The 18,824-nt window shown below is 42.9% G+C and overlaps 1 protein-coding gene across 1 annotated transcript in view; it reads right to left on the bottom strand.

Annotated features, from left to right (window-relative positions):
- The window catches only part of ints7 (integrator complex subunit 7), a 92,917-nt gene that overhangs the window by 30,897 nt on the left and 43,196 nt on the right, over positions 1-18,824 (bottom strand). The window contains exons 8-12 of the mRNA XM_085981271.1: positions 14,320-14,437; positions 9,911-10,042; positions 5,334-5,431; positions 2,154-2,393; positions 989-1,126 (exon numbers count right to left, since the gene is read on the bottom strand). Coding sequence (XP_085837397.1) covers positions 989-1,126; positions 2,154-2,393; positions 5,334-5,431; positions 9,911-10,042; positions 14,320-14,437 — 726 coding nt within the window. The remainder of the gene's footprint in view (positions 1-988; positions 1,127-2,153; positions 2,394-5,333; positions 5,432-9,910; positions 10,043-14,319; positions 14,438-18,824) is intronic.

The following is an 18,824-nucleotide window of genomic DNA, read 5'->3' as shown; positions in this document are numbered from 1 at the left end:
AAAGCATCTGCAATTCCCTCACCTACTTCCTTTAAAACCCTGGCGTGGAAACCATCAGGTCCTGTGATTTGTCAATCTTTAGTGCCATTATTTTTTCTAATACTGCTTTCTTGCTTACTTTAACTTTAGGTGAGTTCCAGTCCATGATTTATTAGTTTCCTTGGAATGTCAGATATATTATCCTCTACTGTGAAGAGGAAAAGTTGGGACTCACTATGACATGATGTTGGACAGTCAGTTTGACAGCACGCAGATGATCATATAGTTCAGGGAAGTGCCAGAGGTGACAACACAGAATCAGAAAGAGAATAATTGCTGGGCGTGTACTGGTTACTTTCAGAGAGGCAGGAATGAAAACATGCAAGGGCTGTTCAATGGAACTGGAGAATGGCAGAGAGGCACTAGAGGGATAACAGATCAGCATGGTTGATCTTGTCAAATGCTGCAGAGAGATAGAGGAGGATAAGGAAGGATAATGCACCATGGTTGCAGTCAGTGGATGTAATTTGTGGTTTTGGCCAGGGTAATCTTGGGCAGAATCCAGGCAGAAGACATTTGAACAGTGGAGAAGGGTGATGGAGGTTTCAAAAAAAAAATAGGGACAGCACTCAAGCAAAGGGGCACAAGGAGACTACCTTTGTTTGTTACCACTCCTACCTGTTTGAATACAGCCAGCACATATCCTCAGTGAGGGAAAATCCATCACCCCAAGCAGCTCTCATGTACTCCTTGGCACTGTCTCAAGAACAATACTGAAAGAGCCCTGGGTACTGTTCAACAGGCAGAGAATAATGTGCAGGGGGGAACCTTAAGAAAGGAAGAGAATATTCTCCAGTTTCCAAGTTACTTTCAGGAGAGACAGATGCTCCTCACAAAGCTCAGGTTTTGAAATGTTGAAATGTTAAATGTTGGTGGAATATTTGCTTAGACTTAAACTTTAGCTAAAATTCATTTATTGATATTGAAAAATATTTTTAAAAATCCTCACCATTCTGGACGCCTGCCGGGCGATCCTGTAAACTGTCCAGCCATTAGCTACATTTTCCAATTGTTGTTTTATGACACTTTTGACTTCAGAAGACAAAGTTTTCTGATTGGCTACAAAAATGACTGTAGCCAATGCTACCTGGTAGGCAGAGAGAGAGCATGTGGATCAAAAGGTTATGAAAATAATCAACAACAACATTTATATAGCGCCTTTAATGTTATAAAACATCCCAAAGCGCTTCACAGTAGCGTAATCAAACATAATTTGACATGAGCCAATAAGGAGATATTTGGACAGGTGACCAAAAGCTGAAATCATAAGTGATCTGAAGACAAGTCAAATTAGTTTTGGTGTTACTTTGCAGTGGCAATTTTGTGAAGAACCTGGAGGCATAAACACAATGTAACTATTACTTCTTGAGAAAACAATTATATTTGAAAACAATTATATATTTGAAGAGCACGATGAAGCAAAAATTACCTGGAAGGCGAAATACAAACATTCTTTGGGAATTAAAAAAATCTAATTCATTTGTCAAATTAAATGAGAGTTGTATATCAAAGGCTCATGCGTCACTTTTCAAAAGAACAAAGATTGATTCTCAGTTAAATATAAATTTTTACTTAAGCCATTATTTCAAAATAATAATTCCTAACTTTATCTTTAATATCTTAAAAAATACAGATTTTATGGGTTGATTCATCAAAGGTAATAATTCAGGTAATTAAAGACAGCCAGCCAACAGCAGTAGTGGGTAAGCTTCTAGAGGCCATAACATAGGATAAAACACTCACTTAGAAAGTCATGGGTTAATTTAGGTCAACCAGGAAGGATTTGTAAAAAGCAAATTATGAATGACAAATTAATACGGTTCTGATAAAATAACAGTGTATTCAAAGAAGGAAATTTAGAGGATGCTGTCTATGTGGATTTTTAAAAGGTATTTGGTCAGGTGCCATAGGAGCCCTTTCAAAGAGCTGACACAGGTGCAATCGGCTGAATGGCCTCTTTCTGTGCTGTAAAATTCTAGAATTCTCTTCTGTGATTTTACTTACCATTAGCGATATAGCTGGCACATTATTTTCTTGTATAACACCAGACTCTGAAGTACTCATGTTCCTTTCAAATGCACTGCCCTCAGAAAATAAATCTAGAGATTTTTTACCAGAAGTTCTTGTTGTTTGTCTGTTGATGAAGATCCAATCATTTTATACAGCTCCATTAGTTCTCCTAGTATCCCCTCTCCCAAGATAGGCAACTGCACTGCGATAGCTGCAAGGCAATGGCACATTGGAATCCGAGCGGTGTCCTGTGCAGTATGTAGCTGGGTCAGCAGGGACTCAACCACTGGCTGGCTCAGGTGGGGGCGACTACGCATCAGCTTCACCATGCAAGTAAATGCAGTCTGTGCAAGAGGGAAAAAGACAAGCATTTGAGCAATTTTAAATCCACAAATGTACTGATTTCAGAGAAACATACTGTAGGACCCCACACGAGTACCAATGAAGGCACCAAGAGCACAGATGCCCGGCCTATTACATCATCATCAAATTCAAACATTTTCAGAATAATCAGGAAAAAACGGCACTATGTTGCATAATATTAAAAATCACAGAAACAAAGGCCTCAATATTAACCCCCCCCTCATGACAGGCGGAAGAGGGTTAAACCGTCAAAATGCTCAAAACATGACCCTAACCCAGCACGCACGCAGCCGTTTCTGCAGCGCAACGAAGTCCGACCTCCCCCCGCGATGTCTGGCCTATCCCCCCACCCCCGTTGTGCTGCCCTGGATTTCATTGTCATTGCCCCACCCCCCCAGCCCTGGACTTGCCACCACCAGCTCCCCACCATAGACTTTACTGCTTCCTAGCTGAGTGGGACCATGCAAATAGGCGGAGGCCCTGAATGCAGTGGCAAAGTGTGGCCACCCATCAATGCGAACATAAAATTAGGGCTCAAGACTCATACGGTTGCACAAATTACAGAAGTAATACTTAAAAAAACACTAGTTCATAACATGTACTGGGCTTGCGGGCAGCAATACTACCTTAAAAAATATAACTGCTGTAATTTTTTTTTATCATTTTGGGATTTTGCTCTGTATTTATATTAACCAGGGATGGGAAAAAAAAAGAGGGGGAGGAATGTATTTTGCTTCTGCCCCAGGCTCTCTGCTTGCTTTCCTCTAGCCTCGACCTCCTTGCTCTGTACTTCCCAGCCCAAGGTAGGCACTGGCTTCACTATTTCCTCCCTCCTAGCCTGTGCATCTCCATTCCCTTCCTCCCAGTCCTGGAAGACTACAGCTTCCTTGTCCCTGCCTCTTGGTCCCAGTTTTTCAGTTCATTTGCTCCAGACCCCTGCCTCCTCAACCCCACACCTTACTTGCTTACATCTACCAGTCCTGGCCTCCCTATTCCTTCCTTCCCAGCCACTTCACTTGGAAAATCTTGAATACTGCTTTGCAATTAATTCCCTCGTTTCTTAGAAGAGGATGGTGTAGAAAGGTAGCTTACAGCCCAGTGACTATCAGAACGTCAGGACACTAGGTCAGGCTCCAGGTTTCTGTGGCAAAGAGAGAGAGAGAGAGAGAGAGAGAAGGAAGGGGGGGGTGAAGAGAGAGAGAGAACTGAAAGAGTAGAAGACAAAAAACAGAAAGGGAACCAAAGGAATTAGAGTGGGCATTAGATCAACTAGTCTATACCACAGATGTTTATAATGTGAAATGCTAACAAGTTCTGTGTATTTGAACCTCAAATGGGGCCAGCAGTAATAAAACAGGGACAGAATTACATGCAAATTCAGAGCAATTCAATATCTTAATGACACTAAATCACAATAAGATGAGGAGTTTTTGAGCACTGCAACATTGTCAAATCTTTACTACTCCAGTATCCTACATATTTCAAAAAATGACTGGGAGGGGAATACGTACAATGGTGTTCAGTGATTCATCACAACACTGACCTCTCAATCTCAGGTGCACTACAATGGCAAGTGCAGGCAGATGGAAGGGAAGAGAGGCCAGGAGGAATAGAGGGAATGCCTCCCCTTAGGATGATCTTGTATTTCCTCTGATAGCCAGTTTACAGCTGCATGGTCTGGGACTGAGAGCAAGTTGCCAATGCATTCAGCTGTAATTAGTGGATGGCTGAGAGCGAAATTACAAAAGAGGTTTGTATCTTTATCAATAAAGGGGTGGGTGAAGATCTGCGGTTCATATTTGAAGTTTAATAATGCAGAAACACTGCCTCCTACCACTGTTTGATGGTACATCCTAGTTTATTATTAAAAATGATTTCTTACTGCTTCCATTTCTTTCCTTTCATATCTTTGCCGTTTCCCATTTTCTCCCCTCTCCTACACTTTATCATAGAATCTTGCAGCACAGGAGGCGGCCATTTGGCCCGTCGTGCCTGTGTCAGCTCCTAGAAAGAGCTGTCCAATTTAGCCCCACAACCCAGCTTTTTCCCCATAACCTGCAAATTAGTTCTCTTCAAGTACATGTCCAATTGCCTTTTTAAAGTTCCTATGGAATCTGATTCCACCACCCGTTCAGGTAGTGCGTTCCAGATCTTAACAACCCTCTGTGTGAAGAAATTTCTCCTCATTTCCCCTTTAGCTGTTTTGCCAATTATGACCTCTCGTTACCAGCCCACTTGCTAGAGGAAACAGTTTATTTTTATTTTTGAGGATCCTTCGCCCCGCACTATATTATTCTCCAGACAATTAACATGCAACGATTTAGCTGTGATTGAGGTGGACAGACGATGCTGTTAGAGGCCCAGGCTTGATTCAAGGCCTGACAAGAAGCGACTCTCCTTATAGTCCTAGCAGCATATCCATTTTACTGAAACTGCAATTCAAATAACTCTGCTCAAGACAGGTGTCTTTTTGTAAGGGAGGGGCAAAAAATAAAACTAGCGATTCGCACTAAAATCAGTAGCAGCAGCACCCTGAGATCAGGCCACCTAATGTGGCCTCTCAGCCACAGTGACATATGCTGCCAAGAAGGAAAAAAAGAGATGCATTCCTTCACTGAAAGATAACATACTGTACTCTGAAAACTGACTGAGCAAGAGAAGGCTGCAATTCATTGATGCATGCCAGTGTGCCTAACTAAAATATACTGCCAAATTCTCATTTTCATTTCAAACAGTGCTGAACTGAGAAAAAGTGCATTATATATATTTTTTTTAATTCTTCCTTTTTGGCTGACAAACTCAAATTGAGAGGAATGTACTGTATCAATATATACTGAACAAGGCAAAAAATATCCCATCTATGATGAGAGGATTCTCACGTGATCCATCTCACTCATCCATGAGCAGATCTTATTCCTTACCTTTAAAGCATTCTGTGCTCCTACACTATTTTCCTGGCTACAAAGAACTAGGAGAGACTCCAGGGCAAAAACTGCATCTTGTTCCAAAGCCAAAAAATCTGCAAAGAAAGTGAAATAATTGCAAGCAGCAAACATTAAAATAAAATATCTGGGGTGGTAGCGAAATATGATGCTACTTCCAATGATAACTAGAGGTCATGCTTGGCAGTCATACACATCATTCTCTTGTTATGTCTCGTGCTGCAAATATAAGGCAGAGGTGGAGGTTGGGGACTATAGCAGCCTGTGCTAATACTCTTTATTGAAAATACAGTAGTACTATTGACAAAAGGAAACTAGTGGACTTATCCTCAGAAAAGTCAAGTCAACTCCTGCATAACCCAAAATCATAGTTACAGTATCTACTGCTGCACCAAGGACAGGACTTCATAACGTACATTTGATTTGGCCAGCTGCATGCAATAGTCCAATTTTGTAGTAGAAGGACCAATTGTGATGTTGGCAGGGTGCAGAAGAACAATCTCTAACCAAGATTTTCACTGACGGGGATGATACTATTTTATTAATAGCCAAAATAATGTGCAATATAAATTAAGCTTTACATGTTTTAGCGACCAATTAGTGAACAGTTATTTTGGGAAAAAACACCACCACAAATATTTTACGTACAAATGAATAGAGTTGTGCCTTATGCAGCAAAACTTTTGGCAGTGCAAGACATCACTTCAGTTTATACTTTCAAAAAAAAGATACCCACTGCACAAAGAAATAGCCACAACATGTAAAGTTGGCTTATTGGCGATCAGAATAGAGTTCAGATTGTCGGCTGGTACCTACGATCCAGATTGACCAATGCATTTGGTTGTCATCTTAGACACATGTTGCTGCATCTTGTTGGCTAGTTTTCATTTCAAAACTGCTAGTCACCACTGAACATTCCCCCCTCCTCCTGGTCCCAAAATTGGACTATTGCATGCAGTTCTGGCACCCCATTATAGGAAGGATATTCAATTCAATTCAATTTTATTTGTCATATATGCAGCAAACGTGTGTACTGCACAATGAAATGTTGATTTTTACGAGTCCTCCCAACATTGGAATAAATATGGCATAGCAATGATAAAAATACTAATAGAAATACAGTAATAATAAATAAAACAGTAATAAATAATAATACATTATTTGTTCATGAGTTTTATGGCCTGGGGGTGGAAGCTGTTTCGAAACCTGCTGGTACGAGACCTTATGCTTCAATATCTCTTACCGGACAGGAGCAGGGCGAAGAGGTTGTGGCTGGGGTGGTTCGTAATATCTTCAGATATTAGAGGATATATGGAAATAGTACTTCTGTGATGCGCCTTTGGATGTTTTATGTTATCGGCACAAAGTAAATGCAAGTTGTTGTTATTGTGTCAGCCCAACAGATTTGAAATCAGGTCCCAGAGGTGAAAAGAGCATGTTCAGACTCTTGGAGCCCCTATCTTCATACTTGCTTTTTGATTCAAGTCAGTTTACAAATGAGTCAATTTACACTATTGGCAATTATGCCACAAATACAGAGGTACAGACATTAAATATATTTTTGTTATTCAATTATGTCGTATTTGCTTAAATTTATTTACCTGTGTGAATTAAGTTTCCATTTCTACACTGAAGTCAGTCTCCAAAATACTAGAAGACAGCATATCTTTAAAATAACATTTCTGGTGTCCATCAAGCTATTGGTCAATTTTCTTCCACCTCACTGGTTAGGATTTAAGTCTGTTTTCCTCCTTTGTAATTTGATATTACCTACTGTCATTATTCATAGATCATTCTGTGCAAAACCATTCACAATTATAATTCCACCCCCACCCCCCCAAATTGCATTCAGATTCTGTCAAAAGTTAGTCACCCAGCCCATTCTATTCTGCTAAAAATAAATTTTAACAGGATAAAAACTTCAGAAAAAATAAAATTTACCTATCTCAGCTTTTGATTGCTCCAATTAACTCTCAACCTCTTTCCCTCCCCCCACTCCACACACAATTCCTGACGACACCCCAGTAGGATTCAAGAACATCCCTGACTTTAGAATACCCATCATAGGTACTTCATGGACCAGCTGAGTTCTGACTTTCTGAACTAAAGAACTGCATTGCACCAGCCACTGAGCCTCCGTATCAACTCATACACAAAGGCCTAGAAATTCGGTATGGCCCCGCCAGCTCAGTTGCGCCCAAAAGTTTGTGCAGCGCCCGGAGCCCGTCAGAAATTCACTTTTAGCGCCCCAAGTCGGAACCGGGCGCTGTTCCAGGGTGTGCCCGCCTCCGCTTGGGGCGCTGAAAGTGAATTTCAGCGCTCCAGCTGCCGCTGCGCCACCCGATGCGGTGCGGCAGGCTGGGGTACTGCAGGCCTCCTCCTTCTCTTAAGGAGGAGCTGCCTGCAGCCGTGAGATCGCTGCTGGATTCTGCCGGCAAATGAGCCCGGCACCACGGAGAAGTGCCAGGCTCGCAGGAATCAGCCACCAATGCCGTGGGGGGGGGGGGGGGGGGGGGGGGGGGAGGTGGTGTAGGAGGCCGGGGAGGGAGGTGCGGGCAGGCGGCCGCCGAAAAAGCGGCCGGCCGCACCTCCACCTTTATGCGCCCCACTAACGCTGCATGAAGGCCGTGTTTCACGAACGTTGTTTGCGGCCGCTGCGGAAGAGGCGGCCGCAACTGAATATGGGCGTCGGGGCGGAACCGGGGCGCTGCGCACACCGATGACATCATCGGTGCCGGCGCAGCGCTACCGGCTACCGCCGCCATTAATGCTGCACTCAATTTCCGCGCTACCAACCCCGCCGGCGCAGAAGACCTCTTTAGGCGCTAAGTGGGCGCAAGGCCCACTGAATTTCTAGGCCAAAGACCCCAAACGTATAGTGAGGCTAATGCAATGTAACCATGCAACCAGATTACAACTTTTCCGAAGCCATCACTCAGTCCTTGCCACTCCCTCTCAATCACAAATCTGATCCTGGTGTCTTCTGCTCAATTTGATCCTGCTCCCCCTATTGCTTTCTGTCCAGACATCTTCCCATGCTTAACTCTGGGCTTTCCACTATCCCCAGTTTAGGTCTACTCTCCGGTCTAGCCTTATTCACTTGCACCCCTTCTTCCATTTCTTTTTTTTTTTTTAAAAACTTGTATTTATGGAGTGCATTTAATGTAGTAAAACGTCCCAAGGCATTTCACAGAAGTGTTATAAACCAAAATTTGACACCGAGCCACATAAGGAGAAATTCGGTCAGATTTGGTCAAAGAGGTAGGTTTTAAGGAGCGTCTTAAAGGTGGAAAGAGAGGTACAATGAACTATTCATTCCTTCAATAAAAAAATTCAAATATATTTGAATCAAAATCCATGCTGTTAACAGTTAAGTATGTAATTTAAAAATATGAGCACAGGTTGTTAAATACAAAGATAAATATAATTTTGGATAAACAATAGAAAGGATCACAATGCAGAGATATTGAGTACAAAAGTAAACTGAGAATTGCAAGCCAAATATTGAAGATATTTTAAAATAATGATATGGAGAGCAAACAATATAAATAACTGGGGATAACTTGGTAAATTTTTAATGTTCTGTTTATTATTTTAAAATTCTTGAACATTTTTGTCCATGAGCAAAGAAAGTCACAGGAAATCAATTTGTTTATTTTAATTATTTTTTCAAGGAGCTAGTTTATATTTCAAATCTGAGATTTATTAGTACTGTAATAAAATAATACATTTTAAAATCAGGTTAGGGAAGGAACTTAAGAGCACATTCCTATTATTGGCACTTAGCGGTAAAGCTGCATGCTGGTTCACATTTATTTATAGTGTTGAGTGCCACTGACTCATGGAGCTAGAAATTTAAACAAGCTCCATGACAGGTTATTTAAATATGGTTGTTAGGGCTGCAGGCTGCATCTGCCCATAACTTCAATCGTTCAGCCCATTTGTCGTAACAACATTTTCAAAGGAGCGGTAAAAGCATATTAAAACTATGGACAGTATTAAGGCACCCTTTGTCCCCCTTCAATAGTGACACTTCAGCTTTTATAGTCAACATTAGTAATAAAAACATAGCATTTTATGTTAATTTTATACCAGTTCTGCGGTGTAAACAGAATAGTCAATACAGAATTTATCCCACTCTTATACCAAAGCCTTCACAGTTCACTTGGACTGCCAGTAATCATGAATTATTTCCTTCCTCCCTTCTACTCATTGGACAAAATTTAGATTCTGTGGTTTGTCAACTTTCGACTGTGTAAATGTCATTATAAATGGCATCATCACTTATAGGTCCTATTCATTATAAACCACTATGCCAATTAATTTCTCTCTAATTTAGATTCCTAAATTTAATCATAGCTATTTGAATGATTTTATAACTTTCTCAGTTGATAATTCCATGAAGAGAGGGGAGGTATATTTGTTTCCACACCCCACCCCAAGTGTTTTATTATTCAAAATATTTATTCAACCTATATTTGGCACAAAGACCGTGTAAAATCATTGAAATCAATCCAAAGAAATATAACCCCTACCATTCATCTTTTCAAGATTACCTTTCTCCAAGCAGGAAGCTACGTTTGTCAGAACAGTAACACCGTGGGCTGCAATTGCACAATTGCTATGGTAACAGCACTCTTGGGCAAGTTTTATCAGGTCACCAGGACGTACTGAAGCAGTAGCATTTCCTTTTAAATGAGGAGAAATGCAAACAGCATTAGCTGAATTCATATTTCAATACATAGCATACAAATCAGGCAATCCAATGATGTATTTACATCAAAGAATGGAATATAAAATTAGCAGGTTAAGAGCTTTTAGTTTAATCCTAGAACTGCTTTTGCTGTTACAGCCCAGGAACAAATTCATTACAGCGTTGCTATCAAATATTAATTTTACAAATAAAGTAGATTACCAATTTTAGTGATATTTTGTCAACATACAGCTGGCCTCCCACACGGAATTCTTTGAAAGTGGGTGCTGTAAGCTACTAAATGTATGCTGTGCTGTAATTATGTATTTCCTGATCAAAGGTGCAAAAAAATTCCAAGTTGATGGAGCACTCATTTGGGTAACACATAGAACCGGGATTCATTAACTACCTAGACAGATGTTAATGATCATTTTAAAACAGCATCAGTGAAGAAACATTTTTCCCTCCAAATTTGTCTCATTTCCTCCCTCATTGTCTTCCCAAGGCCATGACCGATCCTGGGGTAAAGTTGCACTACTGCCAGCTAACCTCCAGGAGCTCACCCAACAGGCCCCCAACCTTCATACGTGAGCCTAGACAGTGATGGTTAACACACTGGCTGTATGCTTTCCATTGTCAAACACACAGATTTTCCAGAAGGAGTCACAAAATAGTTATTGGGAGCATAAAACATGCTGATTTTGACCCTCCCTAGTCCAAGGTCATTGAGGCTAATTGAAGCATCCCTAGTAATGCCAACTCTTGTGAATTATTCGCGAGACATGGGATTTTTAATAAAAATTTAGCCCAACTTGCAATTGCGTGATTCAACTCTGAAAAGTCATGATTTTTTTTCTGCTCATCTTCCCCAGGTTTCCTGTTCTCACCATCATTCCCTTCACTATTTTGCCGAGTCACTAGTATCCCTGAAAATGCCGACTTCAGCAAACCAACTGCCCACTGAAGGCCACCTTTATACAGCTACATGGGGCGGGGGGTACAGACCAGGGAAGTTTAAAAGGGATTATTTTGCACATGCACAATACAGAAGAGGCTGATCGGCGAGAATGCCCGCCAGTTCGTGCACGTACGCAGCCGCTTTCTTTTGGCTCCTGCTGTCATTAGTCACAGCGGCTGCTGGCAATAAACATTTGACTGTGGTGGAGGGAAGTGCGGCTGTGGGAGAAATTATTTCAACCGGCAATGGCTGGACTAGAGGGACTGAGCCCTCACTCGGCACACTGCAGCTACATATAAACAGGTGAGCGAACAGGCGCAAGGCTTTTCTGACAGAGCAAAGAGTCAAAACAAAAAGCAGGGGCCATGTTGAATTTGATGGCAGGTTTACTTGTTTCCACAGGAACCGGCGGTGGGTGCGGATGGTGTAATTGCCCTATGGTGTTGGCCCCAGGACCAGGCCTTGTTGTGGATTTCCAACAGTTGCTGAAATGTCAGATGTTTGCACACTTTATTTGTGACTTCTCCTGCCAAAGAGTACATTATTATACTGTATTGTGCACTGTTTTTTTAACCTGGAGAATCTTCAAAGTGACATAAATTTTGAAGATGTGCCAGAATTCTTTACGAGAAGAGGTCTGCCAGTGGAATGAGGAGATGTGTAAGTGGAAGGTGGGACCTGTTCTCCCTGAATGCATGATACCCTTTAACTGTTTTATTTGAAGTTCTGTAGTATTGATTTGTTACCAGCAAAGCTGATAAATACAAAGTTACTAGCAAACATGCTAGAAAAGTTAGCAAGTGAGAATCTCTAGTTAACTAAAATGAGGTAATGCATATTTAATGAAAATAACAGATACGTGACAAGTCGTGAATTATGGGGTAACGATTTATCATAAGTTCTGGAAATCTCAACCAGGATCATCCCTGGGCTTGGCAGAAGAAAGTCAAAGGGTGAATTTGCATAATAGCTACAGTTATTATAGTGTAAAAGCAGCTAAGCCCCGAGTCAGAATCCGATCTGACACCTGAGCAAAGTAACGGTCAAAAGCAGAGTGAAGCTGGCCTGCGAGTGATACGACAGCAGGGCCACCGATCCAACTACTCCTGCTCCTATTTCTTATGTTTTTATGCTCTTATGTCAGTAATCGGTTGGTGATGGCCGAATGCGCTTCCTGTCCGGGAACAAAGGTCGTGGAATGAGCTTCCTGTCCAGGAGCAACCATCAGCTAGGGGTGGGGTCGGGTCGGGGAAAAAAATAGCAACGCAAGATTTCTATACCAAATCTCATGATTATTAAGAGTTTGTCTCCTGATTTATGAGGCGGTGGGGATGGCACTCCACTCCAGAAGGTTCACTCGGTTGATTCCGGAGATGAGGGGGTTGACTTATGAGGAAAGGTTGAGTAGGTTGGGCCTCTACTCATTGGAATTCAGAAGAATGAGAGGCAATCTTATCGAAACATATAAGATTGTTAGGGGGCTTGATCGGGAGTATGCGGGGAGGATGTTTCCACTGATGGGTGAGACTAGAACTAGGGGGCATAATCTTAGAATAAGGGGCTGCCCTTTCAAAACTGAGATGAGGAGAAACTTCTTCACTCAGAGGGTAGTAAATCTATGGAATTTGCTACCTCAGAGAGCTGTGGAAGCTGCGACATTAAATAAATTTAAAACGGAGATAGACAGTTTCCTAGCTAAGGGAATTAGGGGTTACGGGGAGTGGGCAGGGAAGTGGACATGAGTCTAGGTTCGGATCAGCCATCATCCTATTGAATGGCGGAGCAGGCCCGAGGGGCCGTATGGCCTACTCCTGCTCCTACTTCTTAAGTAATACTGCACCCTACTACCATCCATCTGAGCCTATGTAACTCAAAACAGACTAAGATTGAACCTGGGACCTTCCTGGTATGTATGGCTCAGTCCCATATCCGGCAGTGCATTCAATCACTGAACAACCAAAGAACCAAAATTACTTTCTCTCACATTTGGAAATTTTTATTTCAAACCAGCAGTATTAAGAAAAGATTCAGTGATACAACCAGATATTACAACTGGGACACCGGACTTACAATCTTAACACTAATGATTCAGGGCCCCATTAACACTCAGGAATACATTAACACTGAGAAATATTACACACAAGAACCTTGGGTCTCACATGAAGCAACAATTGCTCCAACTTCTGAAGATTTATAACAGTACAGTCCCCACCGCTTATAGAGGGTGCGCTTGTGCGAACCCAATTTGTCATTTATACGCAATGGCCAGTATAATGTGGTAGCACTATAAGTTATTGGCTGACAGATTCTAACAATGGCACCACTATTAGGTACACTATGATTCATGGGTTTCATAATTTGATTCAGAGTTTACTACTTCTCCATGCATTGCGTAGAGTGTCTAATGTCTTTTTTTTCTAAACTCTTAAAATAACATTTTCTCATCTTTGTTTCATTGTCATTCTTATGCCTTGGGTCTGCTGTTCTCTGCACAGCCACAGCATCATTCTTGGCTCAGGAGGGTAGAATGGTTCAGGCAGGAAATCTCCTGGAATTTCCTCAACATGATTTACATCGCAGTGGCCCCTTTAAGAATGCTGTTGTCGCTGATTTATACGTGTTGACCGGGGCAGGGAAAGCGCCAAACTGATGCAAAACCACTAGGAATTAACTTATTTTAATTATTTGAATCTGTTTGGGTTGTGCTTTTTATCACCCCGACTTAGTTGTGTAAATGTGTAGACTACTTGCAGAACAAAAAAAATGCTAACTTTAAATTTTAGCACATGCAGTAACTGCCCAACTTATAACATTAACCGTTGCGCTAGCTCCAACCTTGATGAACCTGATCGATTCGGTGCTAATAGCTGTCTGTGAACCCTTGTCATTAGTGATCGAGCACAGCCGTTACTGACCAAAATAAATGGAGCACTTAAGATGCTATAACCAGCAACTTTGAAATTGGAGCAAATACAAATGGCTGATGGTCATCACTTTTTGGCTGTTTAAGCAACTGCCCATTTTAAACATGGATGTTTTAAGTGGTGGGGACTATATTGCAGTTAAATTGTAATTTTACAAAAGTGCTGATTTCACTGGTTGTCAGACAACTGTTAGGAGGACATGCTTCAAGATATGGAATTTGGTCCATCTGACACATCCATTAGAAGCATGCATTAAAAGGAAGTTTCCTTTGCCACAATTCCAGCTTTAGAAAATAATCCATTCAGAGAACTGCGTCAGAGGTGAATGCAATCCCACACAGCTGATTAAAATCATTAATGATGAAAAGCTAAAAGATTCATTGGCCTTACCTTGTGAATTATAGTAGTACTGTTTCATAGCTATAGTTCCTGATAGGGTGGACAAAACTGAAAGTGTACCCAATTTCAAACTGTCGTAAGGGCTCTGAAGAGCACATTCACAGAGTGACTTGACAAGGAAGAGAAAAAGCAAGTTAGTCTTATGTCCTCAGGAAGAGTGGTTGAAGACAAGTTACTTAATAAACAGCTAGATGTTGTAATGAGAAGACAACAGATTTGTTATTTTGGAAGGATGAGATCAAATGGGCTGAAGGGCCTTCTTCATCCAAACCCAATTTGTGACCTTACATCTTTTAATCTGCTAAGTATTAAGTAGTTTTTATTTATTTATAAAGATAAAAGTTACCAAAATAGCTGGTTAATTATAAATCATTACCCATACTGAACAATCCCTACTCAAAACACTGCTGTAACTGAATTACTGTTAATATTCTATCAGGCATCAAACCTAAACAGATCCTTTGTGACACAATCAATAAAAATTGGTACATGGAACAACAGCAACTTGCATTTATAAAGTAACTTTTACATGAAGAAATACCCCAAGGCTCTTCAGAAATAGCCATAGGAATACAAACACTCAGCCAGGAAGGGAGAGATTAGGATGGTTAACCAAAAGCTTGGTCAAACATATGGAGTTTGGAGGTTTTTAAACAGTGAAGAGGTTTAAGCAGGGAGTTCAAAAGAGTACAACTGAGGCAGTTGAAAGCTCTGCCACCAATAGTGGTGCAAAGGGAGGGCGGATGCACAGGAGCAAAATGTTTAAGGGGGAACACAAGGCTAGAGAGGATTGCAGCGATAGGGTGAAACAATAGCAATGGAGCTTTATAGGCAAGGACAAGGATTTTGAATTTAACACAGTGGAATACAGGGAGTCAGTGTAGTTCAGGGAGGATGGGGGTGATGGGCAAGAGGAGGACTTGTACTCAAGATGCGAGCGACATTGACAAGGCCACATTTTTTTGTTCATCCCTTGTTGTTCTGAGAAGATGGTGCGGAGCTTTCTGCAGGAATCACTTCAGCCCTTGCGGTGATGGTTCTCCCACAAAAGATGTTAATATGGATATCTAACACTTAGTATGGGACATGATGCATACAGCAGAGCTTTGGACAAGTTGGAATTTATGGATGATGGAGACTGGTAGACCAGCAAGGACAGCATCAACGAGATGAGTCTGGAGGTGACAAAGGCACGCACAAGAGTGGAAGGATTAAAGTAAGGGCAGAAGCAGGCAATGTTGCACAAGGGGAAGTAAGCAGTCTTGGCACTGGAAAGGATGTGGGGTTTAAAGCTCAGCTCATGGTCGAACAGAACATCTAAATTGCGAATGGTCTGTTTCACTCAGCGGCCCCGATTTTCTGCCAGCCGTCGGGCGGGTTTTAAGGCGGGCGGGGGCCGAAATTTGCAGAACTAGGGGGTCGCGACCCCCCCCCCCGCCCGATTCCCTGCCCTGTCCGACTTTCGGACCGTTGTTTCTCCGCGACCCTAATCAGTCTCGCCCGCTGCTGGCAGGACTGGCCGTCGGGACCCCAATCACCAATTATTGGCATGTTTAATGCCATTTTAAGGGGCCCTTGCTATTTTCAAGGGTTCCCCACGCTAAACACGCCTGCAGGGAACCCCGCTGAAGAAACCTGGCGTGAAGCTTGCCGGCTTGCTTGCTGTCAGCTGCAGGTCATTCGGGAAAGCTGCGATTTAATCGGAGAGCATTTGTATGGTGAAGGACCTTGTTGCTGCAGGCTTGGGGCTACTTCTTCAAGGCTTAGGCACAGCTGTGGAAGGTTGGAGCCTCACACACTTCTCCAATGTGATCTCCTGGGAAGCCCCTCTCTCCACCCTCACTCAGCGCTTCCTCAGCGGAGGCATCTACGAGAAGCATGGGACACCTTTTTTTCCTTCCCTTCTTGCCATTAGAGGATCTCCAGCAGCAGAGGCGGCAGCAGCAGAACCAGGAACAGCAGGATGAGCACCAGGCTGCTGCTCATTCACCTGAAGCTGCACAGGCCAGAAGGGGCCAGCGCTTGGAAGTGGCTTGAGAGCACCTTGCTGCGCTTTAGGGGGCCATGGGGACCCATTTCTGCACTGGCAGTCCTACTCAGAAGGACTTCCATGAAGGTCTGGTTTCTTTGTTCAATAGATGGCTAACGCTCCTCAAGAATTGTCATTCTCTTATGAGCACTCACCATGTTTTCCGTACCCTGGCGAGTTATCTCCTCTATGGAGGTTGCCAACCTTTCCATGGTGATGCGTTCATGCGCCAATGACTCCACAAAGGCTCTGCTCATGGTCGCTATGGACTCCTCCATTCGCTCCACACTCGCAGCGACCCTGGAGACAAAACCTGCCAGAGACTCCTGCATCTGTGCATGGAGATCCGTCACCTCTTCTCTTGCGGATGGACCCAGAGGCAGAGGGTCGACATGCAGCGCAGCTGAGCTGAGCTGGCAGAGTCCTGCGCCCTCCGACGAGGACTCTCCACTGCTGTCCCTGTCTCCAGAATCTGCTGAGGCTCACTTGTGAGCTGTGAAACACCAGGTGACAACACTACTCTATGTCTCGAAGGTCCCCCCGAGGTGTGAGTGTCTGCGCTGGTGCTGGATGCCCTTACTTCTGCTGACTCTGCGCCCTCAGAGGTTGGAGCTTCCTCTGAGGAGTCTGGCTGCACAGCCTCTTCCTCCTCCACAGTGGGGACGGGGGCTCTGGATGGTCTTGTGGGGGAGTAGAGGAAGGAGTTAGAGATGTGATGCCAAGGTTACATGCACATTCGAGTTGACATCTGCTGACACCTGCATCCATGCAGCCTTGGTCTCAGTGGGAGGCCTCTTCCTGCCTGACCTAGGGAAGAGGACCTCCCTGTGGGCCCTAACCCCATCCAATAATGCCTGCAGTGAAGCTTCGTCGAATTTGGAGGCAGCTAGGGGTCTAGCACTGGCCACAGCTGCTGCAGGCTCCTCTGCCATCCTGTATGGTTCGTTTGGAAGCCAACAGAGGAAGCAATGCTTGCTGTGGACCTTGAAAGCACCACGAATGATGACTGTGGGGCTTTCTGACTAGAAATGGACAATTAGCAAGGCTGTCCACACGCTGGAAATTAATTGGCCACTTGAGGGAAAATTGCATGCAGCTGGCTGACATTTTTTTGTGGGTCAGAACCCCACATTCGGGGAATCCGACCATTTCCCACACAATCCACAAAATCAGGCCCAGCGTGACTGAGAAAGGAAGGATGGAATCAGTAGCAAGGGAGTGAAGACTGCAGGATGGGGTTCAAAGATGTTGGCTTCGATATTCCCAGTGTTGAGCTGAAGGAAAATATGACTCATCCAAGACTTGATGCTGGAGGAGTTGAAATAACAGAGAAGGTGATGAGGGTAATACGGTTGATGTTGTGCATATGGACTTTTAAACGGCTTTTGATAAAGTCCCACATAATAGACTTGTTAGCAAAATTGAAGCCCATAGGATTAAAAGGGCTGTGGCAGCCTAGATACGAAAGTGGCTAAAAGACAGAAAACAAAGTAGTGGTGAACTGTTGTTTTTCAGACTGGAGGGAAGTGTACAGTTGGCGTTGGTATTAGGACCACTGCTCTTTTTGATATATATTAATGACCTGGACTTGGATATATGGGGCATCATTTTAAAGTTTGCAGACGCCACAAAACTTGGAAATGTAGTATACAGCGAGGAGGATAGTAACAGACTTCAGAAGGACAGACAAACTGGTGAAATGGGCAGACACGTGACAGATGAAATTTAATGCAGAGAAATGTGAAGTGATGGATTTTGGAAGGAAAAATGAGGAGAGACAATATAAACTAAATGGTACAATTTTAAAGGGGGTGCAGGAAGAGAGAGACCTGGGGGTTCACATGCACAAATCTTTGATGGTAGCAGAACAAGTTGATAAAGCGGTTAAAAAAAGCATATGGGATCTTTGGCTTTATAAACAGAGGCATAAAGTACAAAAGCAAGGAAATTATGGTAAACCTTTTATAATAGACTAGTTAGGCCCCAGCTGGAGTATTGTATCCAATTCTGGGCACCACACTTTAGGAAGGATGCCATGTCTTTGGAGATGATGGAGAAGAGATTTATTAGAATGGTACCAGGGATGTGGGACTTCAGTTATGTGGAGAGACTAGAGAAGCAGGGATTGTTCTCCTTAGGGCAGAGAAGGTTAAGGGGAGATTTAATAAAGATGTTCAAAATAATGAGGGGTTTTGATAGAGTAAATAGGGAGAAACTTTCCACTGGCAGGAGGGTTGGTAACCAGAGGACATAGATTTAAAATTATTGGCAAAAGAACCAGGGGAGAGGTGCGGAGAAATTACTTTATGCAGCGAGTTATGATGATCGGGAGTTGGGACTAATTGTATAGCTCTTTCAAAGAGCCGGCACAGGCACGATGGGTTGAATGGCCTCCTTCTGTGCTGTATGATTCTATGAGCAGTCTGACAATGTTGGAGAGGTAATGTCACAAAAAAAGTTACATTAT

Source organism: Somniosus microcephalus, chromosome 3 (assembly GCF_052327205.1).
Source record: "Somniosus microcephalus isolate GS21.2 chromosome 3, FLI_Smic_1.0, whole genome shotgun sequence".
Classification (NCBI taxonomy): Eukaryota; Metazoa; Chordata; class Chondrichthyes; order Squaliformes; family Somniosidae; genus Somniosus; species Somniosus microcephalus.
This window is presented reverse-complemented; position numbering and strand designations above follow the sequence as displayed.